This window comes from Hesperophylax consimilis, chromosome 9, assembly GCF_061612785.1.
Source record: "Hesperophylax consimilis isolate HC1 chromosome 9, BYU_Hcon_1.0, whole genome shotgun sequence".
In the NCBI taxonomy this organism is placed as follows: domain Eukaryota; kingdom Metazoa; phylum Arthropoda; class Insecta; order Trichoptera; family Limnephilidae; genus Hesperophylax; species Hesperophylax consimilis.
Genome location: NC_142844.1, coordinates 12,371,482 through 12,399,407, shown reverse-complemented (window position 1 = coordinate 12,399,407; position 27,926 = coordinate 12,371,482). Strand labels below are relative to the sequence as shown.

Below are 27,926 nucleotides of genomic sequence, written 5' to 3'. Positions count from 1 at the left end.
GGTTTTTTTAGACAAAGTTTTTTGAAATTAAAATTTTATTTTCCAAAAACCACCAAATGTAAATAATTGACTTTTATAGTAATCAAGTGTTTTTTTTTTTTCAAAAAAAATCTTCATAATCCTAAAAGTTTAGGATCGTTGTAGCGTCGAAGGCATTGTTAATTAATTGCAGCAGATGGGTCAAAGGGATTCAAAAGAAAGATAAATATATTAGGTTTTATTATTTATTTTATTGAACACTTTATAATGCGACATCATTATATTATAATATGCAGTTTCAACAGGTCAAGAGGACTATTCTTGAAAAGCGATTATATTTAGGATATTTTTATAATAAAATAAGAAAGCTTTCTTCCTTCGCTGTAATTCATTATACATAATTGAATATGTATACATTATTGCAAGTTTCTGTGTAGTAAAATCACTTAATTATTTCTATGATTCAAATAATAATTATTAAACGCAATATTTATATTCAAAATTCTTAAATTAAAGAAATGATAGCCTTTCACTTAAAAACAAAAAATAACACCATGCCCTAAATATAATGACGTAACAATGAGCTTGCTTAATATTATAGGCTGCAGTAGAAGATAAAATGTTATAAATATATCTATAACACTCATGCTGAAAAATTAACGGTACTAAAATGTCACTTTGAAATTAGTTCATTGTGAACATTTAACTAATAAAAATCTAAAGAAAATCTGGTTGTGGCAGTCTTTTGTTTAACATATTGGTTTTGTTTGAGTTTTCAGTCAAGACCGACATCATCCGTGGGTGCGGAATCCTTCTTAGTGGAGCCAGCTCCTGGCTGGGGAGGGTTGAAGCCCGGGAAGCCACCCGCACCACCTGATCCCACCTTCGAGGATAGCTTGTTGAGGATGTTGGCCACCTTGGGGTTGTTCTGGTACTTGAAGATATTCGCCGGGTTGGCGGTGGCATCCTTAAAGGCTGCCGCTACTTCGGGATCCTGAAATCCGTACACGGTTAAGTTCTTGAGAAAGAAATCAATTTTTTGGATTATTGCAATAAAATTTAACAGTCAATAATAGTTAAAAGTAGATACAGGTACATTTTTAAATTTAATATATATTATTTGACTATGGGTTCTTAACTTCATAGCTGATCATATTATATTTGAAGTTATCGGCTTGAACTAAAAGCAGAGGAATTGCTTTTACAACCTACGTGATCTATCAATTTATCCTCATCTCTAAATAGTATAAAACCAAGTCACTATCCGCAATCTTTCTCTGTTTGTGCGCTTAGTTCTTCTAAACTGTGCCACGAGTTTGATAGGGTTTTCACCATCATTTAGAGGACTTCTTCTGGAAGGTTTATACATATAATACATGGATATTATATTTAGAGGACTTCTTCTGGAAGGTTTATACATATAATACATGGATATTATATTTAGAGGACTTCTTCTGGAAGGTTTATACATATAATACATGGATATTATATTTAGAGGACTTCTTCTGGAAGGTTTATACATATAATACATGGATATTATATTTAGAGGACTTCTTCTGGAAGGTTTATACATATAATACATGGGATATTATATTTAGAGGACTTCTTCTGGAAGGTTTATACATATAATACATGGGATATTATATTTATATAAAGTAGAGAAAAGTCAAGCAACGCCGGGTACACGTCAGCTAGTTTTCTGTATTATCAAGAACAAACTAATGTAACTAACATCTGAAAAGTAACGTCCCGCCTTCATTAATCTTAATTCCTTTAGAGCAGCACAAATGGCAATGGCGAAACATAAGCGTTTTCTTTTTGCATGCTTTGTGGAATATTTAATATTTATCAAACTAAACACATTTTAATTATATTTGACTAACTAACCATAACGCCGTTTCACCGCAGGGGAAAGAAAGGCCAAACAACTCGGTCTTGGCACACACTCGGTCTTGCCTCATTCACATGCATAAATAGTCTCATACATACTTTTCTATTATTCTGACTTTTGACATGGCCCGACTCAAGTATCTGATTCACTTGATCGTGCCATGTCTTCCTCGGGCGTCCCTGACTTCTGCTAACATTCACATTTGCATCACATATTCTCCTTGCACTCCTTTCTTCGCTCATTCGCTGTACATGCCCAAACCATCTAAACATCCCTTTCTTAATCTTACTCATTACGCTTACATCAGCCCTGCACTCTTTGTGGATCTCCACATTTCTCACACAATCATACATGGTTTTACCACACATACACCTCAGGGATCTCATTTCTACAGCATTCAGTCTACTTTCATCTTTTCTCTGCCAGTTCCATGCCTTTTCCATACATCGGGGCAGGTACCAGCACTCCATTGTGGACTGCTAGCTTCGCTTCTTTGGACAATTTTTTGTTAGCGGCAACTGCGTTCAGTCCTCCATTAATGGAGTTACCTGCATTTACCCTTCTTTCAATATCTCTGTCAGCCTTCCCATCTCTCTAGAACATGCTCCCTAAATACACAAACTCATCCACCTGCTCTAAGTATTCCTCATTCACAACTATATTGTACACTGTTTTCGTACAAACTATTAGACTTACTTGCATTCATCATCAACTCATTCTTCATACATACTTTACTCATCTTTGACACGAGAGACTGTAGATCTTCCATACTGTTAGCAATCCGCACCGCATCATTAGCATACAACAGGCAACATACTTTCAGATTACTAACTATTTTTGTATATTTCGGGAATGTAAGTTATCTTTAAAACAAATAAAGCCAGACTAAACAAACTGCACCAAAGATTGTGAGTGAATTGAATTCAATTTAAAATATTTGTATTTTTTATTCATTCAACTTCATAAAGTACAGGGGTGATTTACTGTGCTTTTCTCACCAGAAAATATTGTGTTGAGAGCAGGCACAGCTCACAACATAATATTACAGTAGAACCCCGTTAATTCGAACCCCGATAATTCGAAAAAACGCGTAATTCGAAATTTTATGAAAAAAAAAAAAAAAAATAAAAATAAAAATGAGTCAATAATTTAGTACAAAACCGAGTATTAAAACGACATTGCCGGTTCAATGCACTGCAAGCTAAGCCCTCCATCATAGCACAAGCTACAATAATTAGTGACTGAATTGAGTAATACAGGCATAGTGGGTTCAATTCCTCTGTTTGCTAAGTCCTCCATCATTGCTCAAGCAACATCTTCCGCTGTGGTAACCCAGGAATGTGTATTTCCACTTACTTGAAAGGCAGCAATCAGCTCGGGGTCGTTAAAGAATCCCATGGAGTCTGCCATGTTGAAGGGACCACCAGCCCCGGGGGTATCTCCGGTGGCGGCATCTCCGAAGGGACTTCCGGAGCTGGGCGGGGCGTTCTGGGCTGCAGAGGCAGCTGATGCATGGGCGGCCTTGGCTTCCTCGTAACGCTTCAGCTTTTCCTTGTGCTGCATCACAGGATGTTATAAATTCACATCAATTTTGAAAAATACAATTAAAAAAATTTCTGTTAAAATATTATAAGTCGATGTGGTCAGGGAAAATGAAACATAAATTCAATGCAAAAGTACTAGAGTTACAGACAGAGGCACAAGCGAAATGAGTGTTTTTAATAATCTAAAATGGATCACACAGAATTAAAATGAACTATGAAAATCTAATTGTGCACCTTACGAAATTGTGTTGGTCGCAAAGACTGCGATGGGTTGGAGAGAATGTTAGATGATAAAAATCATGACGACCAAGTGGGCGTCCCGAAGACTGAGGAAGAGGTGGACTGAATGCCTGGAAGATTGGAACACGACAGGAAGGTCCGAGGCTGGAGGGGAATGGCTAGGGACTGTTTGTGGAGTAGGCTAAATCCCACCATGGTGATAACTTCCCAGTGGAAGTGGACAGAGGAAGAAGAGGTGGACTGAATGTGTGGAAGATTGGAGCAGGACAGGAAGGTCCGAGGCTGGAGGGGAATGGCTAGGGACTGTTTGTGGAGTAGGCTAAATCCCACCATGGTGATAACTTCCCAGTGGAAGTGGACAGAGGAAGAAGAGGTGGACTGAATGTGTGGAAGATTGGAGCAGGACAGGAAGGTCCGAGGGCTGGACGGGAATGGCTAGGGACTGTTTGTGGAGTAGGCTAAACCTCGTAGCACCGTGGTGATCTATATCTAAAACTGGTGTACTTGGCAAGATTCTATCTCAGACTGGTTAGTAGCTGAATGGCCAAATGTGTTGGGTTCCCACCCAGGCATCGAAGATTTAATCCTCTGCTAGTTAAGCGCGCTAGCAGACTACAGCCAGTTACAGGCCGGTTTTTCCTGGCCGGTTCGATTTGCATAGCAATACACTGGTCCAGGACCTGCTCTGCGAAAAGCAAACCCGGGAGTATAGCCAGACCCAGGTCTGGCTTTCGGCAGGAGTAAGTATCGCTTGTGCACAGGCTGCCCCTGCTCTCACTAGAGGTCACATTAAATATGCATTAATAACAATGATAAGGAATTTATAAAAACAAAGCTTTTCAGTATGTTCTTATAAGAAAGTGATTTGTTCACACACAATGACGGTCAAATTAAAATATTCAGAAATGCTAATAAAGCAATATTCTACAATGTGTCCAATGTCCAGGCAATAACCTTGGTATTTGATTCTACATATTCCTACAAACAAAAAATACACTTTTTTCTTCATACAAAAACTCACAAATTCTAAATTTCTAAATTTACCACCTAAAAAAAAGAAATACTAGAAAAAGCACAAAAAATATTTTCAAAATATGTAGGTATCACTCCTTGCCGCAAATACTATTTGATGTTAACCCCACTCATTGCAGCATACACGCACAAAAAAATGCCCCATCTCGCTCGCGCATTAGTTCGCTTATGTCTCATCCATTTCACTCGCACGCTGACTCTTTTCTGCCACCTCACTTGCTCATGCTGTTATCAAGGCTACGTTAGCGGGAAAGGACATTAAATGGGTTGACGGTCGCGGGCTGACTTGACCAGCTGATATTGGAATATAAAATCCACAGTACAATTTGTAACCTCGTTAAGGGCAAAAAAAAAAAGATTTTTCGTAAGTAATGCTTACAGTCATGTAAGAAGTACTTACGAAAAATCATTTCGTTCTTGTGATTTTTCTGCTGACACTAACTGTGTCCATAATGACGAGAATGGGTCTAACTGGTGAAGAACTAAGAAAAATTCTCAAGAAAAGTGATAGTCACATGGATTTTGAAATAATTTTGCCATGATCTTTCTGATGTGGAAGACCACTTTTAAAACTATGAAATGATTTAAATGATCTGAACTACGTAGATTGATCTGACCTTAAGCTGGATATAATGTCAAAATTTAAAAAAAAGTGTACTTTCTAATTTATACTATTATCAAGATCTAGAATCACCTTCCAAAATTATCACTTTACAACTGAATAACGAGTACCTAGAATTTCAAATATTCATTATTGCAGTCTTATCTTGATACATGTTGTTACAATTTGAAATTTATCACTAAAATTGCCTTGTGGCTTGTGGTTCTCTTGAAAAAAACATTTTGGTGTTATTACCTCCTTTATTATTATTAAATAATTAGTATTACCTCCTTTTCTTCCTGGCGACGTTTAACATTCAGATTATGGGCCCTCAGCTTGTCTGCATTGGGGGTGACCTCAGCCAGCCACTCCTGAGCCTGCTCATCGCAGTCAATTTTGCACGATTCCCTCAAGTCAGAAGCGGCCTTGTCGAACTGACCAAGAAGCCTAAAAAGAAATACACATTTCTATAATGCAGGATTAAAAAACTCAGTAATTTGGGAATCCACCAATTCAGATTGCTGATTCCAATAAATATTCCCCCACTATAATAAATAGTGTGGGAAATCAAAGCCACAATTTAAATAATTGAATACATGGCATTTCAAGATATTATAATGGTTTTTTTGTTTTGTTTCTTTTTAACTCCAAATTATTATGAAAAAAAAAAACAAATCATAGCATTGGTGTTAAAGACATTCCTCCGATTGATCGGGAATAACTTCCCCCTGTTTTTCATAAGCTATGTTTATAACAGAAAGAGAGGTTACAGAGCTCCGTAAGTAAAATAGAAAACAAAGACCATAATAATAGTATTATTGAGCAGAATTATAGTGACTTTAACAATAGAAACCAGAAATTAATATCATTACAATTCGTCAACAATAAAAAAAAAGAACTTAATATTAAATTGTATATCTACCTATAAGCACGTCCACGGAATTTGTATCCAGCGGCACTGTCGCAATTCATTTCAAGGGCGTGTGTGCAATCCTTGATGCATGCGTTGGGTTTGTTCAGTTTCAAAAAGGCTTGTCCTCGCTTTGCAAACAGCAAGGAGCTAGTGGGATTCAGGACGATGGCTTCACTGTACAATTTAATGGCATCATCAAACTGTTGCTCTGCAAAGAGGCGCATGGCGGCCGAACGCTTTTCGTCAGACTGGTCGACTTCCTCTTCGGTGGAAACCTTGTCAGGATCTCCCATTTCTTGTTCTTGCAGTTCATCACCCTCAATCACACCTATAATGGGAGGTTTTCAATAGTTTTAGGGTAAACCAAGTTTAACTACTAGTTCTGTTAACAGTAGACCTGATGTCCAAAAAGTGTATGTACATATCTAATTTTATCATAATTTAAATGAAAACTAAAATTATCTCTGAAATAAGATTTGTAAGTAGGTACTTAAATACCTACCTACTAAATTAATTAACCCAACGATTTAAAATTTGAAAAAAGAATTTTACTGAACCATTAACCTGTCATGTGGTAATGCTAAATTATAGTGCGTCAGCTGATTCTATTTTCGTAATAACCTACTTATTTTTTGGAAAATTATTTTTTTGTAAATCATGTCATCTTACCGGTTAAGGCTCTGCCACACATACACTTCGGAGCGATGATACCACGTGCAGCTCCAGACCGCAGCGCAGAAAAGTCTCACAATGGACTGTGCTGTAAACCGTTACCTTATTTTCGGACATTACTTTTCTGCATGGCACGTGGTACTGCCACTACGAAGTGTACGTTTGGCAGTCTAACGTGTTGATATATTTTTCTTATAAAAATAGTATATAATCTAACATTAGTTTTTTCCCCAGAATAGCTACTTATAAAATAGATGATTTTTTTTATATTCAGGGAAATTAATTTTTTGATCATCCCACTCAGGTTAAAACAGCCACCATCTTGAACCAGAATGTAACAAACAAATTTACAGGCAGATGAAATGCCAATTGGTGACTTCGCTATGCTCAGACAAAAAAATACTCTACCACCTTTGACCAATAAATGATGAAGGTGTAGATATATTACTGGAAATAACAATAAGCCATTAGATGAAATTTACAAACAAAGCAAATTGGGTTTCTATTGCCCACGGGCTTTTGGCAAACAGAAAATAGCTGTCGAGTTTTCAAATGGTAATAGAAACAAACAAAAAATGCTAATTTAATACAAGTATTATTTGAGTGAACGAAAAAGTTGATGGGGTATTTACTGCTGTCCATCAGCTCTCAATTCTGTCCGTATCTCTAGTAATTTACCTTCCATATCCAATTCGACTTCGGACTCTGGTTCAGAATCCTCACTGGGGGCAGCAGGTTGAGATTTTTTTTCTGGTGGTGGTGCACTAATAAAAAATAATATCTTTATCATTTTCACCCAATTTTTCGCAAATAATGTAAAATGAATATTAAATTCCATATTCGGTTCTGTAGTAACAGTAAGCACACTTTATATCCGTTAGTATATGATCAGATTATTCTTATCACATAAAAAACGCATGGGTCAAAAAAAGGACAAAATCTTGCCAATCTTGGTAAGTAATCAAAGGATACGAGTAGCAGATCGCCCGTAAGTCTATCATACATTTAGTTTCAATAATAACGCTTTAAATTAAGACATAATAAGGGAATCGCTACTCACTGGTCTCCCGGTGGCGAAGCTTCAGGTTTGGAGGCAGGAGCAGCAGGAATATATCCCCCAAGTGAAATGATAAAGTCCTTGAAGAAGTCCAGGCTAGGGTGGTGCAATAACTGAGGCATTGCCTGACATACTTGAACAAACGCCTTCAACTGGGACAGTTGTTCTGTGTTAAAAGGGCAGCTCATATTTAAATCTGAAAAATATTCTTAATTAAATAAGAACAATTTATTTACGCCGTAATAAGACATACTTTTTAAATGTAGTACGGTGAATATTAAAATTAATTGAGTCATATGAGGAGGAAAAATACTTACATTTTTATTTTCCAATACGAAAACAACAAACATACGAAAAACACCGCAAAATGGCGCGGCAGGCGGCTCAATATGACATTTCCAGAGGATTCTACCGAATATCCGTTTCTACATTGCCATCACAACCAGTGTTGCCAACTCGGTTTTTATGCTAAAACTAAAAGAAACCTGTAAAGAGCTTAAAAGGAGCTAAAATCATGAATGCCCAAAGTTGGAACAGAAATCTCAGAGAAAAGAATTTCCCTGGAATAATAAACAGGGGGGGATCGTTGGAATCGAATTCTCCAGTAAATCTACGATTCATTTTAACAGTTCGGCCATGTTTTTTGTTTGTTTGACGTACCCGATTGATATGTCCCTAGTTATCTAGGTGACTTGAATTCACAGAACGACCAAAGCAAACACGTGCGCCCGCATCTGTCTCTGTAATTTTACACGCAGATTAAGGCGCCAGTTCGCATTATTAGACCTTAAATATTTAGTGAATAGCCTGGCCGGCAACCGCAATAAAAATTTAGAAAGCCAACTTAGAAATACACCCATAAAGTAGTAAATCTGAAATGGGAAACGTTAAGCCAGCGACCCGGCAATAAAAACCTTCGCCCAAGGCTAGACTATATGGCAATTGTTTGAAGGTCTTTTGTACAAATAATGTAATTTAAGAGCGGGAGCACACAGAGAGCGGTCAGGAGCAGTATTGCCAACGAAGTCGATTTATCGCCATTTAGGCTACTCAGAACGAGAATCGGCGACTGGTCGCCGATTAGGCTACTTCAGAGACAAGTTATATAAGTCAGCCAAATCACAAATAATAATTGAAAAAAGAGAAAATATAACAAAAAAAACCTCTTGAATTTACCTTTTATCGGTATTTGATATAAAACTTTTTGTTACAGGAAAAATGTGAGGAATTTTACCCCCCCCCCATGGATTTCGAAAAATTGCTGTGGGGAATCACATATGATGTTTTTGGCTATGCGGAATTTTTTTTCAGCGAAGTTCTGTAACAACCCCCCCATGGATTTCAAATATTTTGTGGGGAGCACTCATTTTGTGGGGAATTATGTTTCATAGAAATTCTCTAACGTAGAATATTTGTGGGGAATATGTGGGCAGAATTTATGCGAGTTCATTAGAATTACTGCAACTGAAATTCGGCTAATTAATGTTTGATAAACGGCGACATTAGGCCAAGATCCGTTGGCAACACTGGTCAGGAGTTCCATGTTCGGCGTTCATTAGAATGTACTCAAATCCAAATGTACTGATACTATAACAACAACGCACACAGCGGGATAGTTGATTTATGAGTCAGACCGCGGCGGTCAAAACGGAACGTCGCGTACTAAGAGTTCTTTTCCCGCCGAGACAGAGAACGCCAGAACGCCGCGATGTCTGAGGTAACAAAAACGGAAAAGTTAATTGAATTGGTTAGGGAAAGGAGTTTATTATACGATTTAAGTGATGTAAATTATAAAAACCGCGACAAAAAAGCCGAAGCTTGGTTTGAAATTGCTACAGAAATGGGATTTGGAGATAGTAAGTAAAACAACACATTGTAATCATAGTTTTATATTAATCATTTGGATGTCAGTATTTGTATTGATTAAAATAATATAAAAAAAATATTTATTTACCAATTGGTATATATAGCTATTATTTTTCTCTTATTCCGCTTCACTCTTAATACGCAATATTTCACTTTCAAATAAATGGATTTAGCCTTATTAATTCAAAACATGATTTAATATGTCGGGGGAGACGGAAAAATACGCACTTTTAATTTTAATTTCGTTTGTTAAGTCACTTACGCGATATGTCAATTAGTATGCGGCGCCATGGTATGCGGCGCCGTTAGGCTGGGTTTACACTTTTAAGTAAAAATTTACGACTTTCGTAAATTTTTGAAAAGTTACTCACAGGAGCGCTTACATATGCATCCAACTTATCGTAAATAATGCTCAATGCTCACGGAAGTTGTTAGGAAGTTTAATTTACGAACTTCTCACAGAGACCGCTACACCATAGAGGTGGGTCCTATGAGTACTTTTCGTTACTGGGTACAATGAGTATAGGTACAAAAAAATACCTGGTAAAAATACCGGTGACAAAATAGGTACTCAAAAGTATTTAATACCGACCTGAGGATTGATTCAGAATAAGTAATTCTAATGAACTCGCATAAATTCTGCCCACATATTTCCCACAAATATAAATATTCTACGGGAGCTTGATTTCCCGTTTTATTATTCGAAATCCGTGGGGGGGGGGGGGGGGGTTGTTAAAGAATTTCTGAAAAACATTATTCCCCACAAAAAACTTAAATGAATACTCCCCGCAAAATTTCTGTAAACCATAATTCCCCACAAAAAAATTTCAAAATGGGTACTCCCCACAAAATACTTGAAATCCGTGGAGGGGGGGTTGTTAAAGAACTTCGCTGAAAAAAAATTCCGCACAGGCAAAATCATCATATGTGATTCCCCACAATAATTTTTCGAAATCCATGGGAGGGGGGGGGGGTAGCTACGGAATTCCGATTCGAAAAATTCCTCACATTTTTCCCGTCGCAAAATATCACAAATACACCCCAAAATTACCCATCGAATATACTCGTCAAAAATACCTACTAAAAATACTCATCAAAAATACCCATCGAAAATACCTATCAGAAATACCTACTGAAAATACCCATCAAAAATACCTACTAAAAATACCCATCAAAAATACCTATTAAAAATACTTGTCAAAAATACCTGGTAAAAGTACCTATTAAAAATATTTAGTCTAGAGAGTATTTTGGAACCAGGTATTTTAGAGATCTGTCACAAGTACAAAGTATCGCATGGAAATACCCGGTACTTTTACTGGGTACGATAAATACGCCTCACCTCTACTACACCAGAAATTCTATTTTTGGTAAGATGGATTGGTTTATTTATGTAAGATGGCTTCCTAACAACGCTGACAACAACCCGTTGCCGCCGACTTTGACAGCTGTCAGTTAGTAATATTTGATAACAGGGATTTGTTTATTTACGGTTAGATCATGGATCCCCATATAATACCCATTTCCGCACACAACGGATTGCCGCTGCGATAATATGCACAATTTTGTTAAACAAAAACGTAAGGGCCCGCAGAGTGTATTGGATTAGGAGTTGGCTTCAAAGAAGAAGTACTGATGGGGCTTTCGTTCGTTTAACGGCAGAATTAAGAATTAAGGATGAACAAAAATTCTTTAATTTTATCAAAATTATAGCAACTGACTTCTAATACATATTGGAAATGATTGGACCGCTAATTAAAAAAGAATGATACTCGTTTTCGGAATGCTATTTCACCAGGTGAAAAATTAATGAGATTCCTTAGGCGTATGTGTGTAACACCATGTACGATCGTGTGAGAAATGCGGAGATCCGCAAAGAGTACAAGGCTGATGTAAGCGTGATGAGTAAGATCAAGAAAGGGACGCTTAGATGGTTTGGGCATGTAGAGCGAATGAGCAAAGAAAGGAGTGTAAGAAGAATATACGATGCAAATGTGAATGGTAGCAGAAGTCGGGGACGCCCGAGGAAGACATGGCACGACCAAGTAAATCAGATACTTGAGTCGGGCCATGTCAAGAGTCAGAATAATAGAAGAGTATGTATTAGACGATGTATGAATGTGAATGAGGCAAGAGTGTGTGACAAGACCGAGTTGTTTGGCGGTCCGTCCTCTCAGCCTACCCATGCGGAGAAACGGCGTGATGATTAGTTAGTTAGAAAAATTAAGGGTGACTCTTCGATTTTTTTGTCAGGTAATGTTTTCTATGTATTCTTATATTGCATTTTTGTATGCATTCATTGGAGATATTAATTTGTTGTGAAGTTTGATAGCTGATCCATCAGTTCGTGAAGTCGTATACTAGAATCATTATCACACATTTACACAGGCATTTTTTAAACATGACATTGTGTTAATGATAAATAATGTTATGTTAGTCTCCATAGATTATTGCATTGTATTATTTCATAAAGCTGGTCATGGCGACAAGTAAACAAGTCCCGAGGAGCAACGGCACAAAGCCGAATCTTACTCTCGGTGTTGCAGATTTCTGTTTTACCATCCCGACAGTGACGTCAAAACTTACTGTAAGCATCTCAACTTATCAATCTGTTTTGATAAGCTGTGAGAGCCGTAAATTCCCGCGTGAGCGATTAGACCTGTCAAAAACTTACGTAAGAAAAACTTCTGTAACTTGGTATAAATTACGGTAAGCGACTTATGGTGTCGTTTACATTGGTAAATTTGTCGTAAGTCGCTTACGTGAGCAACTTACAGGAAAAAACTTACAAGTGTAAAGGTAGCCTTGTAATCGCAGCCTTATTATATGATATAACTATGTTCATATCAAGAGTTGGGTTATATTCATAATATCGTATTAGAATTAAATCACAAACCAGTCTATACAAACCTAGCGTAGCCCACAAACTACTTGAAAACTGGGATATAACTCTAAAGGGAACGCGAGCAGGCGTTATTAAAGGTTCCCCAACATTTATAGTAACTTTAAGTAATAATATAACTAAATTCAAGTATTCTTCTTCCTAGCACTATCCCAACTCATTGCCTAGGTAGGCTGTTGGGGTCGGCTCTTCTCGTTCTCAGGTTATAGCTTCTTCGGTTCTGAGTGTCGCTTTCATCTAGGCCGTTTCTTCGTAGGATTTTGGAGCATTGGGTCATCCAGGAGTTCTTTGGTCTACCTCTGGATGACTGTCTTTGAAGCTCTATAGACATTGCCTGCTTCACTGTGTGGTCTGGTGGTCTCCGTCTTATGTGCCCATACCATCTTAACTGTCGTTCCTCTAGCTTACTGTTTATGTCAGTGACACCCAGGCTACCACGAATGCGTGAGCTTTTAATTTTATCTTTGATACTCCTGCCGTCCATCTAAGCATTCGCATTTCTGCTGATTCGAGTTGCCTAGAGTAGGAGTTGTACATAGTCCAGCATTCGGAGCCATACATTATTGCGGGTCTAACAATAGTCTGGTATGTCTTTCCTTTAAGTTTTATTGGCATTTTCGTGTCGCACAAAATTCCTGTTACGGATCTAAATTTTATCCATCCCACTCCTATCCTATGGTTGACATCCGCTGCACATCCTCCGTCCCTGTGGATGAGTGAGCCCAGATACTTAAATGAGTCACAGTTGGCTAATGTTACTCCATCCAATTGCATCGAAGGAGTTACAGCATTTGGGTCTTCAAATGGTAAATACAAATATTCCGTCTTTTTCCTGCTAATTTTTAGTCCATTATCCTCCAGGATCTTTCTCCACCTTTCCAGGCTATTTTGTAGATCACAATGATTTTCTTCTATCAGTACTACATCATCTGCAAAAAGCATAGTCTTGAGAATACTGTTCATTTCTTGACTCGTTAGGTAATTCATGACCATTATGAATAGCAATGGGCTGAGGACAGATCCTTGGTGTACCCCCACTTTAATTGGAAATGTTGGTGACATCCCTGATGTGCATCTTACTTGTGTTTCTACGTCTGTATACATATCTTGTATGGAGAGCACATATCCTTCTGGTACGTTATGAGATCTCAATGCCGCCCATATCAGGCTTCGGGGTACCCTGTCAAATGCTTTTTCCAAGTCTATAAATACCATGTGTAAATCTTTTTTTGCATCTCGATATTTTTCAACTATGATTCTGACTGTTTGAATAGCATCTATTGTTGATTTCCCTGATACAAAGCCGCATTGATCGTCGTGTATTTTTACAATATTCCTAATTCGTGTGTTTATAATCCTCTCATATATTTTCATGGTGTGAGACATAAGCTTTATCCCTCTATAATTGTCGCACTTCCTAGAGTCTCCCTTATTTTTGTAAAATGGAAGAAGATAGCTTTTCCTAAAGCTTTCTGGCATTGGTTCTCCGGTCAGTACTTTATTATACAGGTTGCACAGCCATTTATGTCCCACTTCCCCACACTCTTTCCATAATTCGGCTGGTATATTGTCTGGCCCCACTGCTTTCCCCTTTTTCATTTGTGATATGGCTACTTTAACTTCTGTCGGAGTGATTTCTTCAACTGGCCCCAGCACTGGTTTCTCTGACACATGAATTGTTCTTGGAAATTCTTCGTTCAGTAATGTAGAATAATAATCTTTCCATCTTTCACATATTTTGATTTCGTCCGTGATCAACTCACCGTCAGTGTTTTCTATGTATTTTCTACATATTACCAGTTTTAACATTATAATTCTATCATTGGGTGCTATTACTTTTATCACATTTTCATGAAACCTTTGCTTTAGTACTATGGCTACTCCATTTCTGGTACTACTTTCTCCGTAGTAATACAGTTTGTAATCATTTGTCTGTGTTTCTAGGTAGCGGCACTTGTCTATATTTGTATTTTTCCATTTGGTTTCTTGAATGCATGCAATATCAATCCTACGTCTTCTCATCAATTCGGCCAATTCTTTGCTTTTTGCTGTAAGCGTTCCCAGATTCCAAGTAATGGCTCTTATCTTTTCAAACCCAGAACGACTGGTTTTCCTCCGCTTCATTTTGCTTGCCCCTGGAGTCCTGCAAGCTGACCCTAACATAATGTCAGTCTCTGGATCACCGAGGAGAGATTCCCCCTCGCTGCCAGACAGGGTAGTGCATCTTTGCGTATGTTTTTCCATGAAGCTTTGGTTGATTGACTATGGTTTTTATCCACCGATGGTCGTCAGACGTGGAACCAGAGTGACCCAACTAACTAGGGCTGGATCCGCTATCATTGCCCGTTTATGGTCAATTATCGGATTAAACTAATGAGCCTGGATACCCATTAGATATGGTGTATGCGACTAGTACCCGAATATGTCGAGTTGCCACACCCACCATTTGTGAGCCGCCACTAACATGCGGAACAGACGCTCACTGCTTCTCACTTTAGCCGTACTTTTGGGGTCCCCCGACGGATTGGTTACCATCAACTTCACCCTCCAGTCCGTTGCCCGTTGGTCACCGCGTGGAGGTATGAGAAGCGAGGGTGGGAGAAGCTATGTCGGTCTAGGCCCTAGGACCAATGTGTTGCGCTATAACCACCCGACCATTGTTTCCGTAATAGGTAATCGGAAAATATAATACCACGCACCAAATGTGAGATTTAAAAATACAAAACGTTCCCAAACACCTCCAGCAGTTAGTTTGTGACCTTTGCGTGTTCCTGACTGAGGAGTGAGGACTTAGGAGCCAACAAACCACCAACCACCTGTCTCTCTGTGTCAGTCTCCGTCTCGCTCGTCAGCCACCTCTAAGTTGACCAACACCCTAAACCAACACTCTCTAACTTACTCAGTAGCAGTCTTGATTGAACCTTACAGTATCATGTACACGTACAACACTCGCAGTATTATTTTATAGCTACTGATTATTCATACTAATTCAACCCATCCAGATTCAGTCTCAGATTTAAATATTTGGTTTAATTTATCATCGATCCCCCTTCTAATACAGATTTCTGTTATAATATACGTATTACATATTTACTACAGCATTTCGTAACCTATGGCAGTACTAAAATCTGATTAAATAAAGACTTAATAAATAATACATATTATTTCATACGCATTTATAAACAAAACAGCGATAAATGTTTGATTATACTTTCAAATAAATTATGGCTTCAATTAATTTTTTTATGTTTTTTATCAGTACTTTTATAAAAATGTTAAAAAATTTCATTAAGTGAACATATAATTTAAAGTAATATGGTTGAATTGAATTTTTAAACCAAAGAGTAGAAAACGTATAAAATAACTTTAATGTAAAACATACAACAACTATTTAACTTGTCTTAGGCTACTTCATTATAACATTAAGTTTTTACAAAAGCTTTGCTGATATTTATATCTGTTCATAGACAGTCAATTGACAGTGATTTTAATAAAATGGCAACATTCTAAATACAATAATAAGCAATAACAATCATTTCCTTCCCTGCACAAGTAAAAAATAAAACAATTTACATGTGTGTGTATAATTAAATGGTTAAATAATAAATATATTTGACAACTCAATACTAACATAGTATTCAACAAGGTAGATTTAAGCGATGTACCAATTGTTCTTAGATGGCAATTGACAGCTATCAATGTATTCCAATACATATATGTATACCTATCTTAATCTCAACTTGATAAAAATATTTATGGATAAAAATAATAATTTAATAATGCCGATTACTTCTCTTAAAAATGAAATGCAAAAGATTCAGCTTTCGACGGATATAGCAATAAGTTATCTTTAGTACAAATGTGAATACCAGCAGCTAGATGAAGCACCAAGGTTCTTCTACAAGACATGGTTTCCTGGTGGCTGCCCCCGCATTAGGAACCAGGCACCAGCAAACTAACCAAACAACCTTTAACAAAACTATGAAAATAATGAAAATCTGCTAATTTACCGCTCGTAAGGAATGATTCACATTTGAACTGTTCACTCGCTCGCCTATTCTAAACTCTATAAATTCCCTAATTTACTTATTTGGTTTAAAAAGGGGTCAATGCGAGTCGTATAGGGTTTCTCGTATTGGAGTATAATAATTTCTTTACAATCACAATAATTTTCGTCTAATTTAAATTATAATAATAATAATTCGACTCAAAACAAAATTAAAAAACTCTGACCTTCACAACACCACAGCATTCGGCGTCGAGTTCCAACTAAAAGCGCACTAAATTTGAACTAAATATTGAAATATTGAATATTGAACTAAATTCAAGTATTAATTCGAAGTAAACATTCCATATATACCGTGAAGCGAAATTCGTAACCTTTACCTATACATATAGCTACCTATTTATTAAAATAAGCGATATATTCGTCCAGAATTTCATACGCCGTACAGTTGGTTCTGTTCATATTTGTTCGCTGAAAAGGTTGAAAGGCGGTACTGCGTTGATCATTGTTTGTGTCTGGCTCATCATCATAGATGTTACAATCTCCTTTTACTCTAAGGTAATTGTGTAAACAGCACGCCGCTTTTACAACATCAACGACAGTGTCTACATTGATTTCCAATGGCTTAAAAAATACCCGCCATTTTTGAGCCAAAATGCCAAATGTGCTCTCTACTATGCGTCTTGCACTACTCAGTCTCTTATTATATGTCCTTTTTATTTCATCCTGTATGGTTACATTAGTTGGGAAAGGTCTCATCAAAAATGTTTCTAATTTGAAACCGCCATCTCCAATAAAAACGTGAGGCACTGGCTTTTCTCGACCTGGTAACGGCTTTGACCCGGGAATGTTCAGCTGATTGTTAACAATTTTTTGATAGAATGATGTCCTTTGAAAAACCGTACTGTCACTATCTTTTCCATAGCTGCCAACATCAATCAAAATAAATTTGCAATCTGGATCCACCACTGCAAGCAACATAATAGAGAACCTTTGTTTATAGCAAAATTGTAATGTTCTCGTATTAGGTGGGCATTTTATAAAAACATGTTTTCCATCGATACTGCCAATACAATTTGGAAATCTCCACTTCTCATTGAAACCAGCTTCTGCCTCCTTCCATGTTTTTTCAGTTGGCTCTGCCATATATAGTGTTTGTAATGTGGTTTTATCAGGCACAAGAGCTCCTCTTATCTGATAAGGTATACATGACCAATTATGAACCTAAATATTATATTTTGCAAAATATGTATGTATTAATGTAACCCATATGATCTATATTAAAATAATAAAAAAAAAAAAAAATGTTTTCCATATTACGAGGCGTATCCAGAAAGTAAGTGTACTGAATTTTTGTAGGTTACAAATCTTTTTATTGAAACAAAAAAATTATATGATTACCGTAGTACATATGTAACCTATTTTTAGACATAGTCGCCATTCCTCTCAATGCAGGTGGTGAAGCGGGGTATCAATTTTTGATGCCTTCCTCGAAGAAGTTTCCCGCCAACCCCTTCGTCCACTTCTCCACCTCCTCCTTTACCTCCTCGTCGGTTGAAAACCTTTTTCCACCCATGTACAGCTTCAGGGAGGTAAAGAGATAATAATCTGAAGGTGCTAGGGTAAGGGAATGCGCGGGGTGGTTCAGGATATCCCATTTAAACGAAGCAAGCAGTTCCTTCGTGGCGTTGGCCGTGTGTGGTCTGGCATTGTCGTGCAGCAGGCTGACTCCCTTTGTCAGCATGCCTCTCCTCTTGTTATGAATCGCCTTCCGCAATTTTTTTAGGGTCTCACAGTATCTTGCAGAGTTGATGGTCTCCACTTGAGGCAGATATTCAATCAAAATTATGCCTTGACAGTCCCAAAACACGGATGCCACGATTTTCTTGGCTGAAATTGTGGTTTTGAACTTTTTGGTGGAGGGTGAAGAGGTGAAAACCGTTTTTAAACTCGCGATACCACTTGTACACACTCGTACAATTCATAGCTTTATCACCATATGCAGTTTTAACCTCATTATAAACCTCAAATGGAGGTTTTTCCAAACGAGATAACGGATGACGCCGCGTATTTCGCATTTGGCGGGAGATTGGATTGACATTTTTCACGAAACGTGTTGTCGCGTTGACACTTCTCAACGTACTGTCCTTGAACAGGTCTCGTTGCGGAGGGGAAGAGTCAGGCTACACGTAAGTGTAGCCAACATATCGAAAATATAATTCATTCGGTCGTGAGAGCCTCAGTACACTTACTTTCTGGATATGCCTCGTACTTTACTTACTTCCTTCACTATTTTACCAACAGTTGTAAATCCCATACGGTACGAATGGCCAATTGTTTTAAACGTATCTCCTGTAGCAAGGTACCTGAAACATTTTTTTTTGTTTTAGGTAAAGTATGGATAGCCAAGTGGAAGAGTCTGAGGGATAACTACAACAAGTACAAGAAAAATAATGAACCTTCTACAAGCCAGGCTTATAAAAAGTATAAGTCTTGGCCATGGTCTTCGCAATTGATGTTTTTAGACGATTTTAATTTTAGAAGACAAACACAAAGTAATAGTCAGCGTTCTCCAGCCAACGATCATACCACTGTTACAGCCGACACAGAGAACTCTACGATGAATAAAACACAAAATACTACATATTCTGAGGTTTCTGTATATTCAACTGGACCAAGCAAGCAAATTTCGAGAAAACGAATAAAAACGAGCGCATACCCCAGTGATAGTGATAAAATACTAGATTTTTTAAAAAATAAATATGAAAAAAAAGCCAAAATGGATGGAGTCGATCATTTTTTTTTAAGTTATGCGCAAACTTTTAGGACATTCCCACCTAGAATGCAAAGTATGGTAAAGCTAGAAATGGCTACTCTATTTTCCCAGTACGAGCTACAAGTGGCAGAAGGGAGTGAGGCAAGTGCTTCTCGAGTTGCACCGCAATCAGTCAATCAAATGTCTTGCAGTTCTACACCAAATTCGGAGTCTAATAAATCTAGCGGTGAGAATGGCGATGCCAGCGCCACGGACTCAGACAACCTACCGGAGTGGTGTAAATCGGAACCACTTTAGTTCCAGCACCCCACCACAGGCGTGCTACGGTCGCCGGATCGCGCGGCTGAATACAACGGATTCCGCAACCGACAGTTAACAGTTCCCATTCAGAGAGTGATCATCTCGCCGCCCCATGAGGCGGTCGCCGAGGCGCTTCCGCTCAGGAAGCTGCCCTCTCAGGAGTTACCGTCTCGCCTCCGCCGAGAAACCTCCTGCCCTCCCCCTTGGAGCGGGCGCCGAGGCTCTTCCGACCAGGAAGCTGCCCTCCCCCTTGGAGCGGTCGCGGAGGCTCTTCTCAGAAGTCGCTGCCTGCCGACTCCGCCCTTCGGAGCCTTGGCCCAGGCTGAACTAATTCCGCCCTTCGGATCCAACCCAAGTTGCCGCTTGTGTTATCGGTGATAAGAGCGAACGTGGAGATCCGCGGTTCCAGATAAAAATTATAATTTAAGACTATTATTAAGCCTAGATTAAGACTAACCCTTAACTTTATATATTTTTTTAAACAAATTTTTAATAGTGTTTGTAACTAAGTAACTTATTTTTTTTACTCGTTCCTCCTTTTCTTTTACATGAATAGTATTAATATTAAACTCCCTTGAGTATAGTAATAACACGTTGAATAAAATGAATGTTGAAAACGGTTCCATGATAACTCCTCAAAATGACAATTCAACACACCTTTAAAAGGTTATATAAAGTCATTAAAAGTGATGAAACAAAAACTAGGTTAAATAGTTACATACATAACCTAGTTTTTGTTTCATTACTTTTCGTAACTTTATAACACTTTTTATAGGTGTGTTGAGTTGTCATTTCGATTAGTTATCCGGTCACCGTTGAAAACATATTCTACGAATCATGTCTACTATCTAATAAATTAAAAAAAAATGGGAACTTGGGTATTCACGTTTTAATAATAAAAAAGGCAGAATTGAAGATCAACAGATAATGTTTTTACTCCATGTAGTTCTCAACCCTAATATCAAGAGTTTTTAATATTACCTCGAAATCAATATTATAAAAGATGTATTGGTGTATTAGGGGAATAGTGAATTAGGGGAATATAAACAACACTAGCGGACTGCCATGTTTCTGGATATATTTTTTATTACAAGACAATGAGGTTTTGCACAATTTGTACAGTGTACAATACTTTTTCGCCCGCCCTCTGTTATGGCAGACGAACATGGAATACTTTTTCAAAACTTGACATTAGCCGCTTTGAGCACTCTAATTTGTTCAAAGTAAACAGCCGCGACGGCCCGCCTCGATGCGCGGCCGACCGTGAGGCCGACCGACACACGCCGGCGGTGGAGTATGAGTATGCCAATATTTTTTCTTTCTGTTCATAATATTTCCGAAAAATTTGTTCAAACATCCAAAAAGAGTTTAGCTGACCTACATGTGGTTCAAAACCGAGCTCTTGGAAATCTTCTTGGACTTCCACGGGACACTTTTATTTAGTTCTGGTATCCTTCCAATCACAATCCTTCCTAAGCATCAAATCACCAGCACCATCCTACAAATTACCCAACAATCAACTCACACTAATGTCAAGCCACTTTACAATCAAGACATCCACAACCACAATACTTGAAATAACAATAAAATCCACATTCCTCAAACATACACTCAGAGGCGGATTTGCAGTCTTGGCCGCCCTAGGCCCTAAGGCCCCAGACCATGTAGCCGCCCCTTTCTCAGTACCCATCATATTGACCAGGAGTATCCAAACTTTTCAGTAAGTTCCTAGGGTCAAAACCGTTTTAATTTTCCCGCCATTATCATTCATGGTTCATGGGGTAAGATTTGTCCAGGTCTTGGCGGCGGATACGCCTGCCCACCTGCTGCGTGGCGGGCCGGATCGAGAGAGACTGGGTGAGGGAGGCCTTTTGACCTTTCCAGCCGGACTATCTTGACCCATCGCCTTGCACCGCAGTTGGAGGGATGTATTCATACGTATGTCACTCCTGGACACACTAATCCCCAGATTCCTACCCACCCCTCATACATTTTCCTTTTCAGAACTTCCTATCCTTCCCTTCCTTAAAAAGACCCTCCACACAGCATCACCTAAGATGACATAGGTCGTGAGGGAAAATATTTTCCTCAAAGCCTCCTGTGTGGAATTAATGTAAAAAAATACGCTTGCTAAATTCGCTAGTTCAATACTGTATAATTGTCGATTGTCGTGCGCTGTGTGCTGTGTGTGAACACGCTCTTGCATATCGCTATTTCGTACGTAGAATATTTAGGTACTTAGGAAGTAATTTCTTGTTATCATCTGTGACTTTTTTGTCACGATTGGCCGCCCCTAATATCTGGCCGCCCTAGGCCCGGGCCTACATAGGCCTAAGGGCAAATCCGCCTCTGCATACACTACAAAATATGGAATAAAATCTTTAAAATACATTGCCTACACACTTTATAATTCGCTTCCAGAAATGTACAAAACCATTGAGACAAATAAAAAAACACTCACAATGATGGTTTAAAGAAATATTTAAAAAAATTCAAATCAGTAAATCCAAATTTGTATATCTTTGATTGTTCCTTTATTTGTTTACTCTTATTTATTTTTTTGTTCTACTTAACCTGTCCTTAAAAAAATATTATGCAGTGTTGAATTTTTGATGCCAATGTAAAATTGTATGTACTGACTTCTGTATGTATTCTTCTTTCGTATTATTTTCCGACTAATGTATTGTAATTTCCTCCCGTCCTAAAATGAGTTTTGTAACTCGTCAGAATTGCCCTAGCAAGAAATAATAAAAAAAATAAAATGGCACTGCAGTTGATAAGCTAGGGAGATATCCACCAATAATAAAATCACCTGCTGATGATGAAGAATTTGCCAGTGGACAAATTTTGTTTGTGTCAACTGTCGAATCACATTATTGCAGGAAAGCCTTTGCCAAAAAATATTTACCTGAAGAGCTTAATATTTAAAAAATGTACCGGGTCGACTGAGAGAAATATGCAGACAAAAATAGCTTAGTCTCATGACAAAAGACATTTTAATGTTTGGAACAGGAGTATAACAACCATTTAAAACGAAAGGATAGAGTATGGGAAGTCAACAATAAAGCTGTTGTTCAAGCCAAAGAAGATTCGAAGTACTGCATACTCAATTTTGATACGCAGGCAGTGCTGGAATGTCTCAAAAGCAAAGTTTTGGCTTTTTTCATACAATAGAAAGTTACCTACAATCTAAACAGTTTACAACCTTTTGTCCCATCAGGGCATTTGTATGAAACTTGTGGACTGAAGTAGAAGGTAAGCGTGGGTCTACTGAAATTGCGACCTGCCTTTACAACTATATTTAAAATAGCAAACTCTCTTATTCACGACCGACAGCTGCGGTGGGCAAATTCGAAACCTGCATGCTGTTAAAAGGTGTAATGTTTACTGAGTGGAAAGAGTTATCTACTTTCACAAGCGACTACTCCCTAATTACTCCACAAACAGGTGGCCATTTTGAGGACAAGTCGAAAGAGCATCTCAAATCTCCTTTCTCAGGGATTTAAGATCGGCCTCTCCCACAAAGAATTATCACAATAATAACACTATTTTTGATGTACCATTTTTATTAAGAACATTAACTATTCTGGAATTAACAGGATCTGTAGTGATTATAATTAAGGTTCCATTATCATGAAACAGCGCTTACGTGATGTTTATAGTAGGTCTTGGTAGCGTGGTTTAATCTTTGGAGACAAAGTTAATTCGAAACAACTCAGGCATTCGGGCACCATGCAGATGCCGCCATTGGAAGTGTGTTCGGCATTTGGTGGCCTGTCGCCAGGGCGGCACCCCTTCCCCTCTCAGGAGCTCCCGGAACTGAAGTGTTGGCCGGTCTGTTGCTCCTTGCCCTCATAATCATAATAGATTAGGAAATGAATACTTTGATATCAATGATGAAGGAAGTCTGTTATCATATAAAAGATGTGTAAAAAAATATTTTTTACGTATGCAAGAATAGTAAATTATTGTTTACATTATCGTTACTTTGATAATTGACAATCATTTATGTTTGGCATAGTTGACAAATAATTATTCTTAGTCACAATAATTAACAATATTTTATTTTTCTTACCTTTTGTACTTGTTTTTTATAATTAACTTAACTTTACACGTACGTAAATTATACTCTATAGTTTACACTTTATACTTAACTTCATATTTAACCTTTACACTTATTTACCGTATATTATACTTTAAACTTTATGCTGTATACTCTATACCTTGTACTTATTGACTATACTTTTATACTTATGTTAATGGCACATGTCGTGCCGTTTGTATTTAAATAAATAAATAATTTCTTCCAGTAGTTGGGTGTTACTACAATTGGTCTGTTTATTCTGTCAATCATACCTTTTATGGGCATCATTTGGCATGACCGTTCGTCTCTGCTCCTTCAGGATCGCACCATATAAGGCAATCTTTTCCGTTTGCATGTGTTCAAGGCATGCTTTTTAAACGTTTTTGACTGTATCGCCGCGTGATTGATGTGGTGGCGTATCCTCTACTATTTGTGGTTGTGAGGATGCTTGAGTAACGGAAGATATGGTCAACTCATAACACTGTATAGCACGCATTGAGAGTACAGCCAATCCCGACAAGAAGGAAACTCAATGCTTTCCACAATAGAGCGGGCTACTAAGAATATTAGTGTGAGTGCTCCAGCAGAATGGAAAATAATTTGCCAAATTTCAAGGGAGAATCCATACCCATATAAGATTTATAAGTACCTTCTCGATGACTTCGTAAACTGGAGAGCAATGCCCACGTTTATCATTGTCAATTATTTTTTTTACTGTGGATGGCCAAAAAGTAGCTTGGCTTAAAATAAAATCAGAAAAGCAATATTTTATTTCGCTACGATTATAAAGGAGAATTCAGTAAAATTCACATTGATACCCACGCCTCGTTAAGACGTAGACCAGCACCAATTGCAAATTGAAACTTATAAAGATCGTCTTCCCTTATCAAAAGTAAAATATTACAATTTAATTGCATTTTGTAAAGGGGGTGCTATCTCACAAATTTATGATGGATACTATGAATCACTTCACAATTCAAATTTTATTGCTACAGAAGATGATTATAATAATGTGTTCAACTGTACTTTTTGTAATTTTCAAAAAATTATTTATTTGTAATGAATTTTTTTGTTGTCGGGCCGGGGTCAATTTTCCACCCTAAAAAGGTGAGGTGTTTATTTAATATTTTTATTGTCGAACTGAATGAGACATAACTTTATCAGTATTATTTATAAATCAAAAGGTTGCGGGTTCGATTACCGCTACAGTGCAAAAAAATTTGGTATGTTTTTTGTGTACTTACACAATAAATAATTGACGCAGCAAGTTTGTGTGTTGTGTGGACCCAAAAATGAGTACTGATCACTCATCGGAATGTTGAAAATAAACAAAGAAATACGGCGAAAGTACCAGAAGTCTAAGTTTATGATATGCATGAAGGGCGAATAACCAAATTTAGATTTTTTTTTTCTTTACACGGAATTCGTAAATTATAATTTTTATATTACACGGTAAGTAAAAAGCCTAGACTTTGATATTAAAAAAATGTTTGATATAATCAAATGAATTTTTAATTGTTGGTAGGTAGCTCACAAACTAGAGTGAAAACCTTCTGTAAAATAGTTTTTTGGCTGTTTCGCTCTTCTAACAAAATACTGACGATATCTAGAGAGATATTTTTATTATTTCGTGTTTAGACAGCTGATTAGGTGCATGACTTGTTCGTGAACATTTTTATTTGAGAAATTTTATGATAGTAAGATTTTAGTAACTAACTAACCCTCACGCCGTTCCGCAGGGGTAGGCAGAGAGGACGGACCGCCAAAAAACTTGGTCTTGGCACACACTCCTTGCCTCATTCGCATTCATACATCGTATCATACATACTCTTCTATTATTCTGACTCTTGACATGGCCCGACTCAAGTATCTGATTCACTAGGTCATGCCATGTCTTCCTCGGGCGTCCCCGACTTCTGCTACCATTCACATTTGCATCGTATATTCTCCTTACACTCCTTTCTTCGGTCATTCGCTCTACATGTCCAAACCATCTAAGCGTCCCTTTCTTAATCTTACTCATTACACTTACATCAGCCTTGCTCTCTTTGCGAATCTCCACATTTCTCACATGGTTTTACCACACGTACGCTTCAGGGATCTCACAATCTCTGGATAGATCTCAAAATGTACACAAAAAAAATCCGGTTCCCATTATCGAAGAAGTGCTCGAGCCGCCACTGGAAATTATATGTGATTTGTGAGTGTATACAAAAGCACAAAATAGGCATATTTTTCACAAAAAAGAGGCTAGAGTGACATGTTTGTAGCAGCTGGTGAGAGCTTGTCTGACCATCGAACTTATGTGCAATTTTAAATGCAGTAAAACTCAAGTATGCCCACTGGACCTAGTTCAGTGAAACTATGCGCCTTGTCTCAGTAACTTATTTTCTCATTTAATTAATCTAAAGTAGTGGCGGATGGATTAAAAAAATAATTTTGTTGGGGATGAAGCTGAAGAATGAAATAAAACATGAACATCTTGTCGAAATCAATTGAGTCAAAATAAATGTCACTATAGAATTCAATCTTCACTGTAACCTTTATGGTTCATTTTGCTGCAGCACAGTACAAGCAAGCCAAACAATACTCGACTGCACTAAACTTGTGAACTCCGATATAAATTATGTTCCTTTCTACTTTTTTTTACTTTGCATTGCATCATTTTGATGTTCATTGTATAATATAATAGCTTTATATTTTTGAAATTTATCTGCTTTAGTTTCTTTTGTATGTATATATTTTATAATTCTTTATTTTTTTAAAAAAGAAATACAAACATTCCCGGGTTACGAATAACCTGAAAATATTTGAAAATCTCTTACTACCACCACAGTAAGCGAAAAATGTTGCTTGTGTTGTGATGGAGGACTTAGCCAGCCGAGGAATTGAACACACTGGGACCCAAACGCGATGTCAACTAAGCCACTGACCGGTTTTTTTTTTTTTTAGTTGAGCGCAGAAATAGAAGGATTTATGCTTGCCATTCAGGATAGAGTCATTAATACTAAAAATTATAGAAAGCATATAATCAAAGATACAAATCAAATTGATGATTTGTGTAGAAAATGTTTGGCTTTTCCGGAAACTATAGAACATATTATATCGGGATGTTCTATATTAGCACCGTCCGAGTATACATTTAGGCACAATCAAGTTTTAAAAATAATTCACCAAAATTTGGTAATTAAACATAACTTGATTGACTGCCGTAATGTAGTACCATATTATGAATACAAACCAAATTCATTTTTAGAAAACGAATTTTATAAAATATATTATGATAAAAATATACTAACAGAACGAACGATTAGTCATAATAGACCCGATATTATTTTACATGACAAAATTAAAAAAAAAACTTATATCATTGATGTCGATTATGCGAAAAACGATTGGATATCTTCCGACATTTTATGCAAAATTAAAAAAAGAGAAAACTTATACGTTGGAAAAATGCTCCAACAAACAAATATTACGAGAAAAAATATAAATTTTTTAGAAATGTCTTAAATAAATAATTATTTAAATTAAAAACTTCTTGCTATAGTGATAAATTCAAAAACTATTTTCAAGACTTAAAAAAAACATGGGAGGAGTGAAATAATTTTTTAGGAACTAAATGTAAAAATGACTGTGATAAAAATGCTTCTAAATATCTGATGAAAGATTGAACAAAAGAAAGTTTAACTAATGATTTTGTTGATTATTTTTCTGAAAGTGTTTGCAATATGTTACATAGTGCAACCATAAGACAATTGAATTTTGAACCAAAAAAGATGCCTCAAAGCATGTACCTACCGAGGGCACCTGCGGTGGATATAGATAGTATTATTAAACAAAACAGTATAAGACAAGGGGTGAGACAGGGATGCTCTCTGTCACCTGTTCTTTTTAATGCTTATATACAGAGTGCGATTGATGACTTGAGAGAGAGAATGAGTCACAGAAAAGGTGTAAAGATACACGGGCAAAAGGTTGATATGATAAGGTTTGCTGACGATATTGCTTTGGTTGCTGAAAGCGAAGAAGAACTGCAAGAGGCCTTAACAACCATGCAAAG

General features: G+C 37.3%; 2 protein-coding genes across 2 annotated transcripts; one reads left to right on the top strand and one right to left on the bottom strand.

The window, feature by feature from the left end:
• Nucleotides 1-268: 268 nt before the first annotated feature.
• LOC149420924 (hsc70-interacting protein-like) lies at nucleotides 269-8,369 on the bottom strand. Its single transcript, XM_089635292.1, has 7 exons — nucleotides 8,247-8,369; nucleotides 7,933-8,125; nucleotides 7,551-7,636; nucleotides 6,210-6,528; nucleotides 5,575-5,734; nucleotides 3,227-3,427; nucleotides 269-973 (listed from the first exon to the last, which is right to left on the bottom strand). The coding sequence occupies exons 2-7, from the start codon at nucleotides 8,115-8,117 to the stop codon at nucleotides 755-757; spliced, it is 1,170 nt and encodes a 389-aa protein (XP_089491418.1). The 5' UTR covers nucleotides 8,118-8,125; nucleotides 8,247-8,369; the 3' UTR covers nucleotides 269-754.
• A 1,293-nt stretch (nucleotides 8,370-9,662) lies between these two features.
• Nucleotides 9,663-19,882, top strand: LOC149420923 (uncharacterized). Its single transcript, XM_089635291.1, has 2 exons — nucleotides 9,663-9,785; nucleotides 19,094-19,882. The coding sequence occupies exons 1-2, from the start codon at nucleotides 9,770-9,772 to the stop codon at nucleotides 19,774-19,776; spliced, it is 699 nt and encodes a 232-aa protein (XP_089491417.1). The 5' UTR covers nucleotides 9,663-9,769; the 3' UTR covers nucleotides 19,777-19,882.
• The last annotated feature ends 8,044 nt before the right edge of the window (nucleotides 19,883-27,926 follow it).

Bases quoted from the DNA above. Each gene is read 5' to 3' on its own strand.
- LOC149420924 (XM_089635292.1), bottom strand. From the start codon at position 8,117: ATGAGCTGCCCTTTTAACACAGAACAACTGTCCCAGTTGAAGGCGTTT. The intron at 6,529-7,550 runs GTAAATTACTAG...CTCCCATTATAG, and splicing joins AGTCGAATTGGATATGGAAG to GTGTGATTGAGGGTGATGAA. The intron at 5,735-6,209 runs GTAGATATACAA...ATTTCTTTTTAG, and splicing joins TTCCGTGGACGTGCTTATAG to GCTTCTTGGTCAGTTCGACA.